The sequence below is a fragment of the Leptopilina heterotoma genome, unplaced genomic scaffold (assembly GCF_015476425.1).
Source record: "Leptopilina heterotoma isolate Lh14 unplaced genomic scaffold, ASM1547642v1 Lhet_42, whole genome shotgun sequence".
Lineage (NCBI taxonomy): Eukaryota > Metazoa > Arthropoda > Insecta > Hymenoptera > Figitidae > Leptopilina > Leptopilina heterotoma.
Genome location: NW_025111078.1, coordinates 3521530 through 3537071, shown reverse-complemented (window position 1 = coordinate 3537071; position 15542 = coordinate 3521530). Strand labels below are relative to the sequence as shown.

The following is a 15542-nucleotide window of genomic DNA, read 5'->3' as shown; positions in this document are numbered from 1 at the left end:
TAATTATTCGATTGGGTAAATTACAAAAACATTTTTTTTATAAATAAACTTGAGAATTATATTGTTCCATCTTGGATCTTCCATCCTGAATAAAGGATGTTTATTGACTGTCACAAATATATTGACGCCTAACAATAGACGTCATTCTAATTATTATTCGATTGTGTAAATTACAAATTCTTTTTTTTTCGAAGTAAACTTGAGAATTAGTCTGTTCCATTTTGGTTCTTCCATTCTGAATAAAGGAGACATGCAATGCGTTATTAATTAAGACAGGTGACTTACCTCGAGTCGTTCATAACCTCTGACTGCCTTGAAGTGAGTTGCACTCAGCTGCGCAAGCGCTTTGGTTTCTGCTAGCAGAACTGCGTGTGCGCAATAATCACCAGAATCGATTATAATCGATATCGAATTCTGTTATTATTTATATTTAAAAATGTTTAAAAAATGTTTAAAATCTGTTTTAAAAAATCGTTAGAAATTATGTGGAGTATTATGTAATAATTATATGGAAATTAAATTTTTTTATTTAGCCGATAAAAGAAGTAAAATCATTAATTACATTTCTGGGATAAAAGAAGCAAATGTTGCTAACCTCGAAAAAGGATTAATATTCGAAAGAGAATTTAACTCTACATTAAAGGTTATGTTGACATAACCTTTAATGTCGAGTCAAATTGAAATAAAAATTTTACAACGATTTCAGGAAATGCAGTAAAATTAGAAGTTTGAGTGACTCAAAAAGATTGAAAAATTCTATCTAATACTCACCGAGTGATAATATTATACAAAATAACTTATTTATAAAAAAAATACCGATTTAACATATACTGCAGAATTTATTTACGATCTAGAGTAATAATTGTACATCAAGTCGTCCATATTAGAACTAATCTTAAAAATTCTCCATAATTAAAAAATTGATGTAAATAAAATAATAATTGTAAATATTTCCACATATTTTCCTTGAAATCGCAATTTTTTTTTAAATATAAAAACCATTGCGTTGTATACATGTTCAATATATAATTTGATATAAATAAATGTCTGAAACCATTTTTAGTAAAAAGGCCTTGAATTTTAATCCTACACTAAAAGTTCTGTTTAGGCGTATAGGTACTTTACTTTTACTTCCATTAAAAATGCTGTCTTTTAATCCAGAATTCATTATATATATTTAAATTTTTTTATATTTTTCAATTAACTTTCCATTAAAAATGATAAAAACCTTTTCTTTTTCATTTTATTTATTAAAATGTTATAATCGGTACACAAAGAGACGTCACACAAAACGTCGATGGGAATTGTAAATTTACAATAAAATTTGTACATACGCGTTATTATTAAATTTTTAATTTTTTCACGAGGCAGAAATGTTTAATTTACAAAAATGAAGCTTTCAGAGTGCAAGTATCACTTTCAAACATTCTTTGTTTTTTTCATTTTAAATAGAACTGTACAGTTACATTAACAAGGTTGAATTATTGACTTAGTAAACTAGAGTACGTGAGCATTCTACTTTTTTAATAAAAATTGTTTATCATTAAAGAAAAATTTTTTAATTAAATTTTTTCTCAAGTATTTCTCAACTTTTACATAAAACATTCGGTTTATTATTTTAATTATTTATAGGGAGAATTTTCTCTGGTTTTACCCGTGCTGTTTCTAATTTTTTTTTTTATATATAAAAAACTGTATAAAAATAGTGTAAATAATTTAGAAAATTTTATGAAAAGAAAAAATACAAATAGGAATTTTTTTTTGAAGAATGCTCAGTAGATTATGTGAGAAGGAACTTATAAATAATTCAACCTGTAATCAGTCGGGCGATTGCTTTTGAGTGATTATCTTAATTATGACGTGAAATTTAAATACTATACAAACATTCAGTTTTAGCTTCTCGAGCAAATCTTTAATTCCATCTAGTTTATGAAAAATTCTGATAATGTGATGTTACTTGTAGGAATTAATATAGGTTACTCAAATAAAATTATCAAAATATGTTTAAAAGATTTTCTGAGAAGCTACAAACTTTTGGGGCTACCATCTGATATTTCCATTTTTCAGATCTTTATATGCCGATGCAGTGATAACACCATGATTTTGACTGAAACTATTCAAACTTCTTAACGAACATTGTGTGGCTGTTGATGGTTTTTGTATATTATTTTTTACATTTTGACTACGAGTTATTGCACTCTTATGACGATGATTATCAGAATCAGAAATGTAGATTGGATTCTGACTAAAGTTACGCAATTGATAGGTGGTTGCACGATTCTTTAGGGAAGCAGTCGGGAAACTTTGGGTCAAATACCGTTCAATTACATGATTCTGAGTGAATGGATCACAATTAATTGGCGATTGATCACCACAATTTGTTGTGATAAAGTGTTTTGTTACATTGTTAGGAATTTTTGTTGCATACTTTGTCTGAACCTTTGGAGTCTCTTGATTTTGACGCTTCGGTAAAATTACTCTGTAATGATTGTTGTTCACAAGTTTGACATTTTGAGATGTCCTCTGTGCAATCTGTGATTTTACACCCCTTCGTAATTTTGGTTGTGTTGCACCGACTACTCCAGACCTATTGCCGATATTGCACTGGAATGGAAGTTTTGGATTCAGTGAATTTAATGTACAACGGGCATATACATATTGATTAGAAACGTGAGAACATTTATGGAATGGGTTAAAGAGATAAATGGCTTTGATTTATTGATGAAGAACGCAAACAGCAGACATGATATTTCAAAACTATTCATAAATGGTTTTCTGTTAATTAAAAATTCCTCTTTGTCAAAAGACTAGAGGAAGTTATTTACATTTGAAATATCATATTTGCCTTCTTCCTAAAGATTTCATATGAATGAAAACAAAAAAAAAATTTATACACTCTTTAATGGAATCCTAAAGTAGGTGCAAAAAAAATTAGCGTGCAAATTAAACCTTGGGATTTTAGAAATTACAGTACCTAAATAAATCCCATACGACAAGTTGTCTGTAAAGAGAAGGTCAATTTACACTAGTGCCAATTGTTTCATTAATTTGCCAATTTAGTGTGTGAATAAAAGCATTTTCTGGTAAAATTCAACTATACTTACAACCACCATTTGATCGGACTGAATTGACCTTTGAGACTTGGTTATCGACTGTTGTTGAGAGAGATAGAGGCAACTTTTTGCTTGACCGGGAGGCATTTTTTTAAAATTGCTACTCATCAAATTGTAGGCATATTGCGCTGCTACATTTTTTCCTATTTGCAAAAGATTGAATTTAAAAAAAAGGCCTTTCTACTATGTTTGAAATTCGTAAAATCTATATCATTTTTAATTTGATAGTCCTTACCATTTTTTTGTGTTACTTTATCGCCCATCATGCTTATTTGATTTTTATTGCTACGCCCCAGACTATTTGAATAAGCGGATCCGATTGTCTTTTTTACAGGCAGCTCACTTCGCGCTTTATTAAAAAACAAAACGAAATCTTTATACTTTTGTGGACAATTAGATAAAATTGGATTTTAAGTTAATTTTCTTTCTCGTTTCGAAAGTATTTTTAAAATCCGATTGTTGAAAAAACTATTTTTCTTTATAAACAATACTAATTTAATTTTAGGTTCTTTTTTTACGAGGGAAACCCGATAGTAGGAGAAAAGTATACTTAAAATTTATGTGAGAACAGATCTTTTGGCCCCTTGTCTGAAGATACTTCCATTTTAATAAGTTCTTTCATCGTAGGCAATTATAATTACGAAATAAATTTGAAAAAAAATTCTCTAGAACAGAATTGCTTTATAATCCTTACAATCTCTTACCCAAATTTTCAGCATCCGAATGCTTGTAACCCTCGCTTTTGCTCCTTTGCTTCATTAAGTCATCACAAGACGAATAGAAACTCTTTTTATGAGAAAGAGAGTCCCCTTGACCAACACTGGTCTCCTTCCTGATGTGTTCCGAGAGCCGTCGAATTCGAGATTTTGACCTAGAAAAAATAATTTTTTATTTTATTTCACGTGTGCTGGAAATAAATGCCACTAACTGTGAAGTGATACTCTAAAGGATTACATGTTTTTATGTTTTTTGTGCTTTTCATCCATCATTGCGTATAATTGATTTCGATACTCTTCAACGGATAATTGTACATCATCTCTCAAAAGAGGAATTACACTCGAACCTCTTTCAGGCTCATCGCCACGAATATGAAACCTGAAAATGAAAAAACAAATCATGTTTTTCACAAACTAAAACATTTTTAAAAGTATATTTCAATTATTTTGAAACAATTAAAATTAAATTGAATCAGAATATTGATGTAAAATCCTGAACAGGAGTTGCTTCGAATGGACGACTGGAAATCCGTCAAGCAAGAATATCTACTTTCCTTGATTGGTTTGTAACCGATCACTAGCATGCGATAAATTCAGTTTCGTCCGACACCGTAATCAAAATGTTACTTTTTAAAATAATTTAATTTATCACGCATAATTAATAGAAACTTGATTCTATAAACTGGGAAAAGATTGAAAATTTGTTTCTACTTACGCTGACACGTAGGGATGTTCAAGAGCTTTTACAGCTGTGAGTCTGTAATTTGGATTAAATACAATTAAATTGTTAATGAGATTCAAGGCATCTTCAGAAACATTAGGCAAAAGTTCCTCCAGACTACGACGCGGTCCCGCTGGTGTTTTATCCAACAGATTAGATCCATAACCAGCACAAACTGATAACAAATCTAAAAAATCAATTTAAAAACTTCTATAAATCTGTATATAGTTAATTTTGTTAATTATTATTGATATTAGAGTGATAACAATAAGATCAACATTTCAAAATACTTAAAGATTTACATATGTTCAATGAAAGGCCAACTGACCGGAAAATGTATGAAATGTATAAAATGTACAAAAAAAAACAATAAGAATAGATATTAATGTATAAGATGTAGAGTAATAATTTCTCAATAAATTTGGAATTGCTCCAAATAAGAAAGTTTATTGGAGAAAGTCCAATAGAAAATACGTTATACCTTCTTCAGTTGGGGGTGGTAAAGTAGCCATGATTCTTTCAACTTGATTAATTGTCGATGATCCTGGAAAAAGAGGTTTTCCAAGCTGCATTTCACCAAGAATACATCCTAAAGACCACATGTCGATTCCTTTCGTGTACCTAAATAGAGTCATTTGTCAGTTATTCAAGCGAAACTTATCTCCTGCCTTGACATTCCTTTAATTCTCCTCTTTATCTCACCGAAAAGGAGAAAATTAATTATATTAATCTTTATATTTCTTCATTTCGTCATTTATTCTGTCTGTCGCAGTGTGAGAGAAAAAGTATGATAAAGAGAAAGAGAGGGACGTCTATCCTACTTGTTTAGAGAAGGAGTAATTTGTGTTTCAGGTGTCAAATTTTTAATTTATTTATATTATATTCCTGTAAATTTCCATTTAAAATACAATGATTTTTTAAATTATTTTATAGCTAAGCCCTTCAACATATTAATATCCGCAAAAATTATACATTAAAAATATTTTTTTTTCATGAAATACTTTAATATGTTTATGTCATAATATTATTATTATAAAATCAGTAGATATATAAATTGGGTAAAGAAAGAAAATTACTATAGAACATTAAATTGAAAAAAAAAAAAAAATTAAAAAAAAAAAATTAGGCGCGCTTTAGCGCACAATTTTGCTAGTTATTATTAATTTAAAAAAGAGCCGATCATACGAAAGGACAAAGTTAAAGGGTGACTAATCACTACTTCTTTTTTTGTTTCTTTCTCTTTTTTTTAATAAAAATTGCGACAGTAGCTTTAAGATTAGATGTCCTTTAAAGTGAATTAAAGGGGAACGAAGTATAAATGTAACTACGCCACTTAAAATTTTTTAATTTTAAGTAGCACGAACTAGACCGTAGCTTACATTGAAGATATTGTGTATTTATTTCATTGTTTAATTTATTATTGTGTTAAAAATAATTATGGCCTTCAAATAAAAAAATTAAGGATAATGCAAAATTGGTAAGTCGAAATTCCTCTATAAGTTGAACGTCCTGGAAGCTCGTCTAATATTTTAACGTGCAGTACCTCCATTTATAGCACTAGGGTTCCCCAGGGAACATGGAGTCAACGCCGACAGGCGGTAGGGAATCCGTTACTCGACTTCTACAAGGGTCGGAGAAGCCAAATGACCCCTTAGTTTAGAGCGGGACCTTTTTAATCCCTGGTGCCTCTGTAGGTCACCGCCCGAGTTGCTACTACGACTCACGCTTCTCGTTCAGCCTGCGAACTTTTAACTATACTGTCAAAACGGAAAAGAAATACCACCTTTGTAAGCGAACAAAAATACCTTACCATCCAGGACTAAAATAAAAATACTAATTAATTATTAAAATACCAAGGGCCCCGAGGGGATGAAACATTGTCTTTAATATTACAAGCGTGTGCTGATTTCTAAACTTATTTTATATGAATGAAATTATTTCAGTTTTTTTGTACGGGGTACCGAATCAATTAGACTAGAATTCGACAAGTCATGGTAGTCTCGTGGAGCTTGCAGACTGCGCACGCTAGCCGCGCATCTCCCCCCACCACTCGCTCTTGCCTCTCTGACTCAGGCTTTATAACTCGCTCGCGCAGTCGTTCTCCCTCAGTTCGTTGGCTGACATGCAAACATCTCGGGCTAATAGGAAATAATTACCTCCACATCTTCAGTGGAGGTATTTCTCCCTGAATATGAAGTGCTAGAAGAAGCGAATGCACCTCAGGGTACTTCCTTGGTTAAGAATCATCCTCCCAGAGATTTACTATTTAATTCCTCTTCGGGGAAAAGTAATTCTAGTTCCTAATTCTACAGTGTATTGGTTTCCCTAGTAAAATCAGTTTATCAGTCCCCTAAAAGAATTCGGTACCTAAGGGAAGACGTTCTCAGTAGCATCATGGATGTAAATGGGACCCGAAGCATTTTTCTAATTACCGAATTCTTCAATTCGAGTCTAGATGACGTCATTACTGTCCCTATGGATTCTTTTATATTTTATTCAAAGCCTAATACACTTCTCGAAATTTCGTATATATGTGTACGTGCAATAGATGATTAGAAGATTTAACAAGAAGTAATTATAAATGCGTGTAATTTTCACCGCAGTATGCGTTCATATTGCGCGAGAGTACAAGGACTCTCTGATTCTAACTTGATAATAGAGAATCAATGTTAATCACAGGGGGTAAAGACTAATTAATAGATTCTTGCAAACTAGCAATGAATATATACCTTTTTGAAGCGATCAATATTTCAGGAGCTCTGTACCATCGGGTGGCAACATAATCTGTTAAGGTTGGATCGCTTCCGGTTTCACCGTCACCATCACCGATTTGTGTCACGGAACGGGCCAATCCAAAATCAGCAATTTTGCAATGACATTGTGTATTTAGTAATATATTGGACGGCTGAAATTGTACGAAATATTCTCAATTGTAATTAACTTATTTAGGGTATGATTAGTGAAATAAATATTTAATATCATTTTAACTAATTATGATATTATCTACCTACTTTTAAATCTCGATGAATAACATTTCCTGAATGAATATATTTAATTGCCTTAAGTAATTGGTACATTATAAAAACCTTATGAATTTCGCCTAAAATATTTCCTTTCTTTATCACATTATGCAAATCCGTTTCTGTAAATAAAAATAAATTTTATGTATCTTAATTAATTTTTCTAATTTCCCGAACAAATTGTTTCCATCATGGAACTAAGGGCCAGTTTCACCAACTCCGATGATTAAAAGTCAATCGATGATTAAATCCTTAACCGACCAATCATAAGCGGTTAAACTAACATTAATAATTTAACTTTTAATCGAATTTGATGAAACTGGACCTAAATAAATTTGTTTAAATCTTAGAAATAATTAGTAAGACACAAATTACTATTTGGGTTGTTTTAAACTATTATTCATAAGAGAAATTACCCATAAATTCAAAGACTAAATAAATATCTCTGTCATTATTTGCTTTGTGTAGGCCAATCAATTGAATAATGTTCTCATGATTGGAGAAGGACAGTAAAAATACAATTTCTCGAAATGTTCTTTGAGCATCAGTCTGATTTCTAAATGCGTCGAAAATTTTTTTCACCGCAACTGTTTCTTTCGTTTTTTTGTCAACAGCTTTCCACACAATTCCGTATGCCTGAAAATTTGAAAATTATCAACAGAATTCTAAAAACTATTCTTTCTTTCTATAAATTTTTTAAACTCGTCTCGTTTTGGTAAATAATAATACTTAAATTTTTTTTATATCTTTGATTGAAAATAAAATTATACATATTTATCGATATCGTAGCAGAATTATGACTAAATTCATGTATCTACAATATAAATTTTTTTTCTCAGAAGGTTGACATAATTTAACATCGATTTACATATAACAGAAGGTAACAAATGTGTTGTAAATATTTTATTTTTAGTTAGAACAAAATTGCAGTATATACTGAATTTTAAAAAAGAAAGAAATAACACAGAAACATAGAATGAACTCCGAGAAAAACTGTAAAAGTAATGGTTAGGAAAAAAAGTGAGCGGAAAAAAAGAGGAAAAAAAAATTAAACAAAAATATTATTGAAGATATATTTTTCTCTAAATATCACGATTATTTTTATTATTATGTTTTGTGACATGACAACCCTGGTATAGATATCGATTGTCTCATTCCATTCTAAAGGAGAAATAAAGCGGACCTTTCCGTTGTTTTATCTATATCACTATGCACTTCATGAATGTCGTACATTCCCAATATAATGCATTCAATAATTTTATATTTAATAATAAATTTTTATTTTTTGACTTCCTTCTTGAGATAATAAGATATAAATATAAAAATATCAAAATGAAACATCTTCAAAAAATCATCATCCAAAAGCCGCGTGTTTCTGTAACAATTACTTTTAAGTCTTGAATTATTATTTGCAATTAGATTAAAAAATTTTATTTTTCAGAAAAAGAAAAATGTTAATTAAAATATTTGTAAATATTATTTTATATAATATAAAAACTTTTTTAATTTTGAAATCAATTTGATTTGTCTGGCATATAAAAGTTTAATTTTTTTCAACAAACGGATAATGTGGTTAAAAGCAATTTAATAAATTGTAAAATTGTGTTGATATGTATTTTTATAATTCTGTAATCTTCTTGTTATCATAAACAAATTTTGTAAATGGAATTAAAAAAAAAATTTAATTATTTTATTACATACTAAATAATCTATTTGAAATACTTCTTTCACAAATTTTTTTGTTAAACTATTTTAATTATGATAAAAGGTTAATTAAAAAATTTGTTTTTGAACACATTACTTCAATCAGCTGATAAAGCATTTTTTTAAAAATGAAAACATTCAAACAGTGTTAGATTATCTTGCAATAAGAGTGAAGTTAAAAAGAAGTGAAGTGTATCTACAATAAAATCATTGTATATTAAAAATGAATTAAATATTATAAATTACCCCTTTGCCTAGACGTTTGAGAATATCATACTGCTTGGTGACATGATTGTCAATCACAGACACTTTTTCAACATTATTTTTTCCTGACATTTTTCTAAAATATGAGACTATTGAAAATTGTTAATGAAGATAAATCAGTGGAACCAGTGGTAATTTGAAGAAATTTATCCCGACCGCAAAAATCAGTATTTAAAGTGATGCGGCACGGGTTCAAAGGACATTCACATTTTTACACATCAGGAAGAAAAGGGAAATTCAGTCCGGTAGTTTTTCTAATTCAACCTCTGACACTTAAAATGTGAATGTATTGAAGGTATACATTCTAGTTGCTAGGGTGACGGCGTTCAACGTGCATGGCTACCAACAGCTTCACGTGACTACATGTTAATGAAAACAAACAGGTGTCCCCCTACTGTTAAACATGAGAAAGAAACCAATACAAATTAAAATTTTAAAATAAAAATATTAATGAAATATTTAAAAAAAATTTAAATAATTAATAATGTATTAAAAGAAATGAAAAATTATAATTTGTCTGATTTTTTTTTAAATATCTCCCTGACTAAAATTCGATTGTGTAAATTACAAATACTTTTTAATTACATGTTGCACCCTAAATAAAATTCGATTGTATAAATTACAAATACCTTTTAATTACATGTTAACTCATCATCAATAATAATAAATTCCCCTGACGCGGTACTTTGATATTTTATGCAAAAAATTACTATTTAAATAGCATAATAATATTTATTTACACTATAACTTTAGAAATGATTTTCCGGTCAAATATATGCTTCATGTTTAGTTGATGAAATATCCTTCGTATATTTGAAGATAAACATGAAAGGGTTGAATCATTCTAAAAATGCTTGAATAAGGTAATTTTAAGTTGAGTTTAGTTTGAATTAGTTTTCCAGGACGAGACTTAAATAAGGCACAAGGTCTTTGAAGTGTAAAGTTTTCTGGATGCAAAAGAAAGTAATTATTTCAGCATTTGAGAGATTTACTTCATGAAATGAAAAAAAAAACTTTAGAGATCTTTCATTTAAGGCAAAATATTCTATTAACATTGTTTCTGAAGAGCCGCATTGTTATACAGTCCTGATTAGTTTGAAACATGTTTCCTTACACCCTAAATTAAAGTAGTTGTATCTAATCTCAAGTAAATAAGATTTTCTATTCAAAATTTAACGAATTTGATAACTAAAAATTATATTATTCAAAGTATTTAAATTGATCTATTCCTTATTAAAAAGACTTGTGGTTTAAAATTTATAAAAAAAAATTATATTAATATCATTTTTGACAAATTATCCATAACCTATTAATTCAACATTTTTTTAATTAGTAGACTATTTGAAATTAAATAAATATTCTTGAAGAAATTAAATGAACCATTAAATTAATTTAATTAAACATTTTTTTAAAATTTTTAACATAACTATAACAGCAAATTTGACTTTCAGATTTACTTTCAAAGATGCACCTTTGAAATACACGTAGAGTAAAGGATCACCACTAAGATTGGGTTTTTAGAGCACTGTGTCGCAGACAACCACTTGTTATAGATAAAATTTATAGACTGAATTGCTGTGGATGATCTGGTCCTTCTTATACCCAAATTTGCCCATGCATTTGGAAAATGTTCTTTTTTCCATGTATTTGAAAATTGTTCACTTTTTTATGTATTTTTGGGAAACCTCTGTTACAGGAACACTTGTGGTGACTCACTATTAGCTTGCACGTGTACAAATTCTGTACTAAAACGTTCGTCCTCCAAGGAAAGACAGAGTCCGTACTTTTTTTGGCGCTGCTGATGTTCGATTTAAATACAGCATTTGCACAACTTCAAAGTACAGTATCTGTCCCTTCCCGTGTAGAAATGGTGGTCGGGTTCTAGTGGGGACCTCACCAGTTTACCCCATTTGAAAAAGGGCTCCAACTAGAGAAACTGGTGGGGTTCTAGTCGATTTTGTCACGCTCTAGTTGATAGGGCCCCGACTAGAAGTTCTAGTTCACTTCTACCGGTTTTAAAAATTATTATTTTTCAACTTAACTTATTTATAATTGAATTCTCCATTCATATTAACATTATTAATGATTGTTGCACACGAAAAATCTCGTGCCTATGAGGGTTCGAACCTTGGACCTTGGGGACACCAGACGGATACACATACCTCTCGGCCATGATAGGTTGGATGGACTTCCGCTTAAAGTACATCCCGTTTGGAAATTCCGCCATTTGTCCCTATCTCTAGTAGGGCTCTCGCTAGATTCTGACTAGAATCTCTAGTCGAGAAAAACTAGTCGGGTTCCAATCTAATTCTAGTTAGATGATTCTTACAAGCATTATTTATTAAAAAAGTTTGCATATTATTTGATTACTTAATTTTTTAATTATTTAAACAAAATCTTTTATTTATTAAGTAAATTAAAAAAGAATAAACCATAAATAAATATTAATTATGTGGATATAATTAATTTTTATTTATTAACTAAATATTGTAATATATTATTTATTATTATATTATTTATTATTATTATTATTTATTAAAACAATTATAGTAAATATAAAAATATAAAAAGTAATGTAATAAATTAGTTATGTTTAATTTTTCAATAACGTTATAGATATAATTAATTCATAATATTTTGAATTTTAGGGAGTTATTATTCATCACTCTTATTTAACTCTGCATTCCTAATGATAGTTAATAATAATTAATTATGACATTATTGAAAAATTAAACATTACTAATTGCAGTGCTTTTTATATTTACTATTTATTGTAATTATAATATTATAGCATCTTTTTAATTATTATTAAATACTTGCATTAATTGTGAAAAACATTTTAAAGTATAATTGCACATACATATCTTTTTAAAAAAAAATTATTTTTACGAATAATATTACAATATTTAGGTAATAAAAATTAGTTATACCCACATAATTAATATTTATTTATGTTTTATTCTTTTAATTTACACATTAAATAAAAGATTTTTATTTAATAAAATTGCTTTATTGGAATTTTTTGTAAAAATATTCTACAATATTTAAAATTTTGTTTAAAAAATGTTAAAAAATTAAATAATTAAATAATATGCAAAATTTTTTAATAAATAATGCTAGTAAGTTTTTCTATCTATTAATCTGAATTATTTATATCTATAGAAAGATAATTTATGTATGTCATACTTGTACACTAGTTTGTCTAGTTTGAAATCGATAAGGTCCTAGTGAGTTTTTTCCAGTCTGAATTATCTAACTAGAATTTGATTGAAGCCCGACTAGTTTTTCTAGACTAGAGATTCTAGTCAGAATCTAGCGAGGTCCCTACTAGAGATAGGGACAAATGGGGAAATTTCTACACGGGTTATTATGTGCCGGTGCTGTACGTCAAAGTACAGATGCTGCGCTTAACTTCTCTCAATAAGATGAAAAAAGAAAGAGACAGAAAAAAAATTAATTAATACTTCTTTCTTGTAGATTGGCATGTGAATGTAAGTGGTATGGTGTTAGATCGCTATAACAGAAAAATGTATATTAGTTTTGATTCTTTAAATTATCTTTTTTTAGGTTGAATATGATTTAAAATGAAATAAAGCTAAATTAATTATTTCATGCATTTTTATGGTTTTTGGCATCTAGAATATTTTTTGTTTGTTACACTGATTCGTTTGCAAAAAAAGACTATTTCTTTTTGATTTCTCTTTAAAAGAAATTTTATTCTTGTTCTTTTTAGATTTTTTTTAGGTCAATTGATATATACTATTTTGGTTCCTTGTATATTTCTTTATATATATTTATTATTTTTTTAGTAAATTTACTTTTGGAAACTAATGCTTTAGATAAGATAATTTGTCCTTTATTTAATGTTTACAATATACAACTCTCGTCGAAATTGTCAGGTAACATTCTTCTTTAGGTTTGGATGAAATCCACTGAAAAAAAGTAAGCTTAGAATTGGCAGAAGAACAGAAATTGGCATTAAAATATCCTGGGCCAACGTTGGCAACTCGTAGGGTTATAAAATAGTTTAATGTATGCAGTCAAATTTGTAATTCGTTTTTAGTATGTCGGCAACACGTTAGTACTAGCCTGGCACTAGATTGGCTACATGTTATCATTTTATCGAAGAGATAGTACAAGAACTATTTTGGTCTAGGCTGGGACTAGGTTGGTAATAGGTTAATAATGTAAGGTAAGTTATTGGCACATCACTGGCAATTGGTTGTCAGTATGTATAGGTACTACATTGGGGATAGAGCTGGAACTAGGCTGGCACTAGGTTGTCACTACATTGGTAATATATTCACAATAGATCGCAATTGATTGTCATTATTTGACAATTAATTATCATGTAACAATTAATTATAACAATTGAGCTCCCGCGTCCAATAACTCGATCTGCGCTTGAACTGAAAAATTCAAGCCAGTCAAGCCGGCAGAAAATGGAAAAAAATAAAAGTCGGAATTTTTAATTTTAAAACATACTACCGTATAGAGCATAAAAATGCCCAACTTTTTTGTCTTTGAAATTTTTCTGTAGAACTTTTATTTTTAATAATAATGGACAAAAACTGAATTTTTTTTATTCTTCAATTTCATTGAATTTCAAAACATAAATCGACTTTTCTCAAACAAATCTTAATGAAATTAATTAAAAATTGATATACTTACTTATCAGGGTCTACCGAAGACGATGAAGTGATTGAAACATTAAAAAAAGTTTATTGAAAAATTATTTGTTAATATAAATACAGACCTGTCAATAAATACGTTTTCTCAACTTTGACGAGAAAAAGTGTGCGGTGAACTTTCGAGTTGACACAACTTCCAGTGAGACATTTGTTTATTAACATGTGAAGAAGTTTTTTGGAAATTTTTATTTAAATCGGATGAAAAATAAAGAAAATACATAATGTTTAAAAAACTATGCGTCGTGCGGTGTTTTGACATTTCAACGCAAGAGGAGAAAACTATTGGAAACTATTGCTATTTTCTGTTGATTTATTTAAAAATAAGTTTATTCATGTATTATATTTAAAATAAAAACAATTCTATACATTTATAATATGATAGGCAGTAAAAGATTTATTTAGATTTACAACGACAGGAAGAAAAATAGGAAAAAGTTAAACAAATGCGCGATGCATAAAATTACCACCAGAGGGCAACACCTAATGGGCATATCTAATTCTCATATTTTACTTCCTAACGTCGTGTATTATATTGGATTTTCAATTTCTTGTGTACAAATGAAAAAGCAAATTTTCAGGATAACTGGTTTTTTTCTATTTTGCAATAACTGTCCAAATTAGGAGAAAAATCCTTTTGAAATTACGTTTACGTTCAAGCAGCCATTTTTAAAAGGCGACCACTGTTAGTTTCCAATAGTTTTCTCCTCTTGCGTCGAAATGTCAAAACACCGCACGACGCATATTTTTTTAAACATTATGTATTTTCTTTATTTTTCATCCGATTTAAATAAAAATTTCCAAAAAACTTCTTCACATGTTAATAAACAAATGTCTCACTGGAAGTTGTGTCAACTCGAAAGTTCACCGCACACTTTTTCTCATCAAAGTTGAGAAAACGTATTTATTGACAGGTCTGTATTTATATTAACAAATAATTTTTCAATAAACTTTTTTTAATGTTTCAATCACTTCATCGTCTTCGGTAGACCCTGATAAGTAAGTATATCAATTTTTAATTAATTTCATTAAGATTTGTTTGAGAAAAGTCGATTTATGTTTTGAAATTCAATGAAATTGAAGAATAAAAAAAATTCAGTTTTTGTCCATTATTATTAAAAATAAAAGTTCTACAGAAAAATTTCAAAGACAAAAAAGTTGGGCATTTTTATGCTCTATACGGTAGTATGTTTTAAAATTAAAAATTCCGACTTTTATTTTTTTCCATTTTCTGCCGGCTTGACTGGCTTGAATTTTTCAGTTCAAGCGCAGATCGAGTTATTGGACGCGGGAGCTCAATTGGTTGAAATGTCTTT

The 15542-nt window shown here is 29.0% G+C and overlaps 1 protein-coding gene across 1 annotated transcript; it reads right to left on the bottom strand.

The window, feature by feature from the left end:
- Positions 1-1280: 1280 nt before the first annotated feature.
- On the bottom strand, positions 1281-9825 carry LOC122506456 (mitogen-activated protein kinase 15). The gene is made up of 11 exons (XM_043618648.1): positions 9521-9825; positions 7987-8206; positions 7562-7692; positions 7280-7455; positions 5032-5171; positions 4545-4737; positions 4068-4208; positions 3818-3984; positions 3349-3462; positions 3105-3256; positions 1281-2604 (listed from the first exon to the last, which is right to left on the bottom strand). Exons 1-11 carry the CDS (start codon positions 9608-9610, stop codon positions 2041-2043), a joined length of 2088 nt encoding a protein of 695 aa, XP_043474583.1. The 5' UTR covers positions 9611-9825; the 3' UTR covers positions 1281-2040.
- Positions 9826-15542: the final 5717 nt, after the last annotated feature.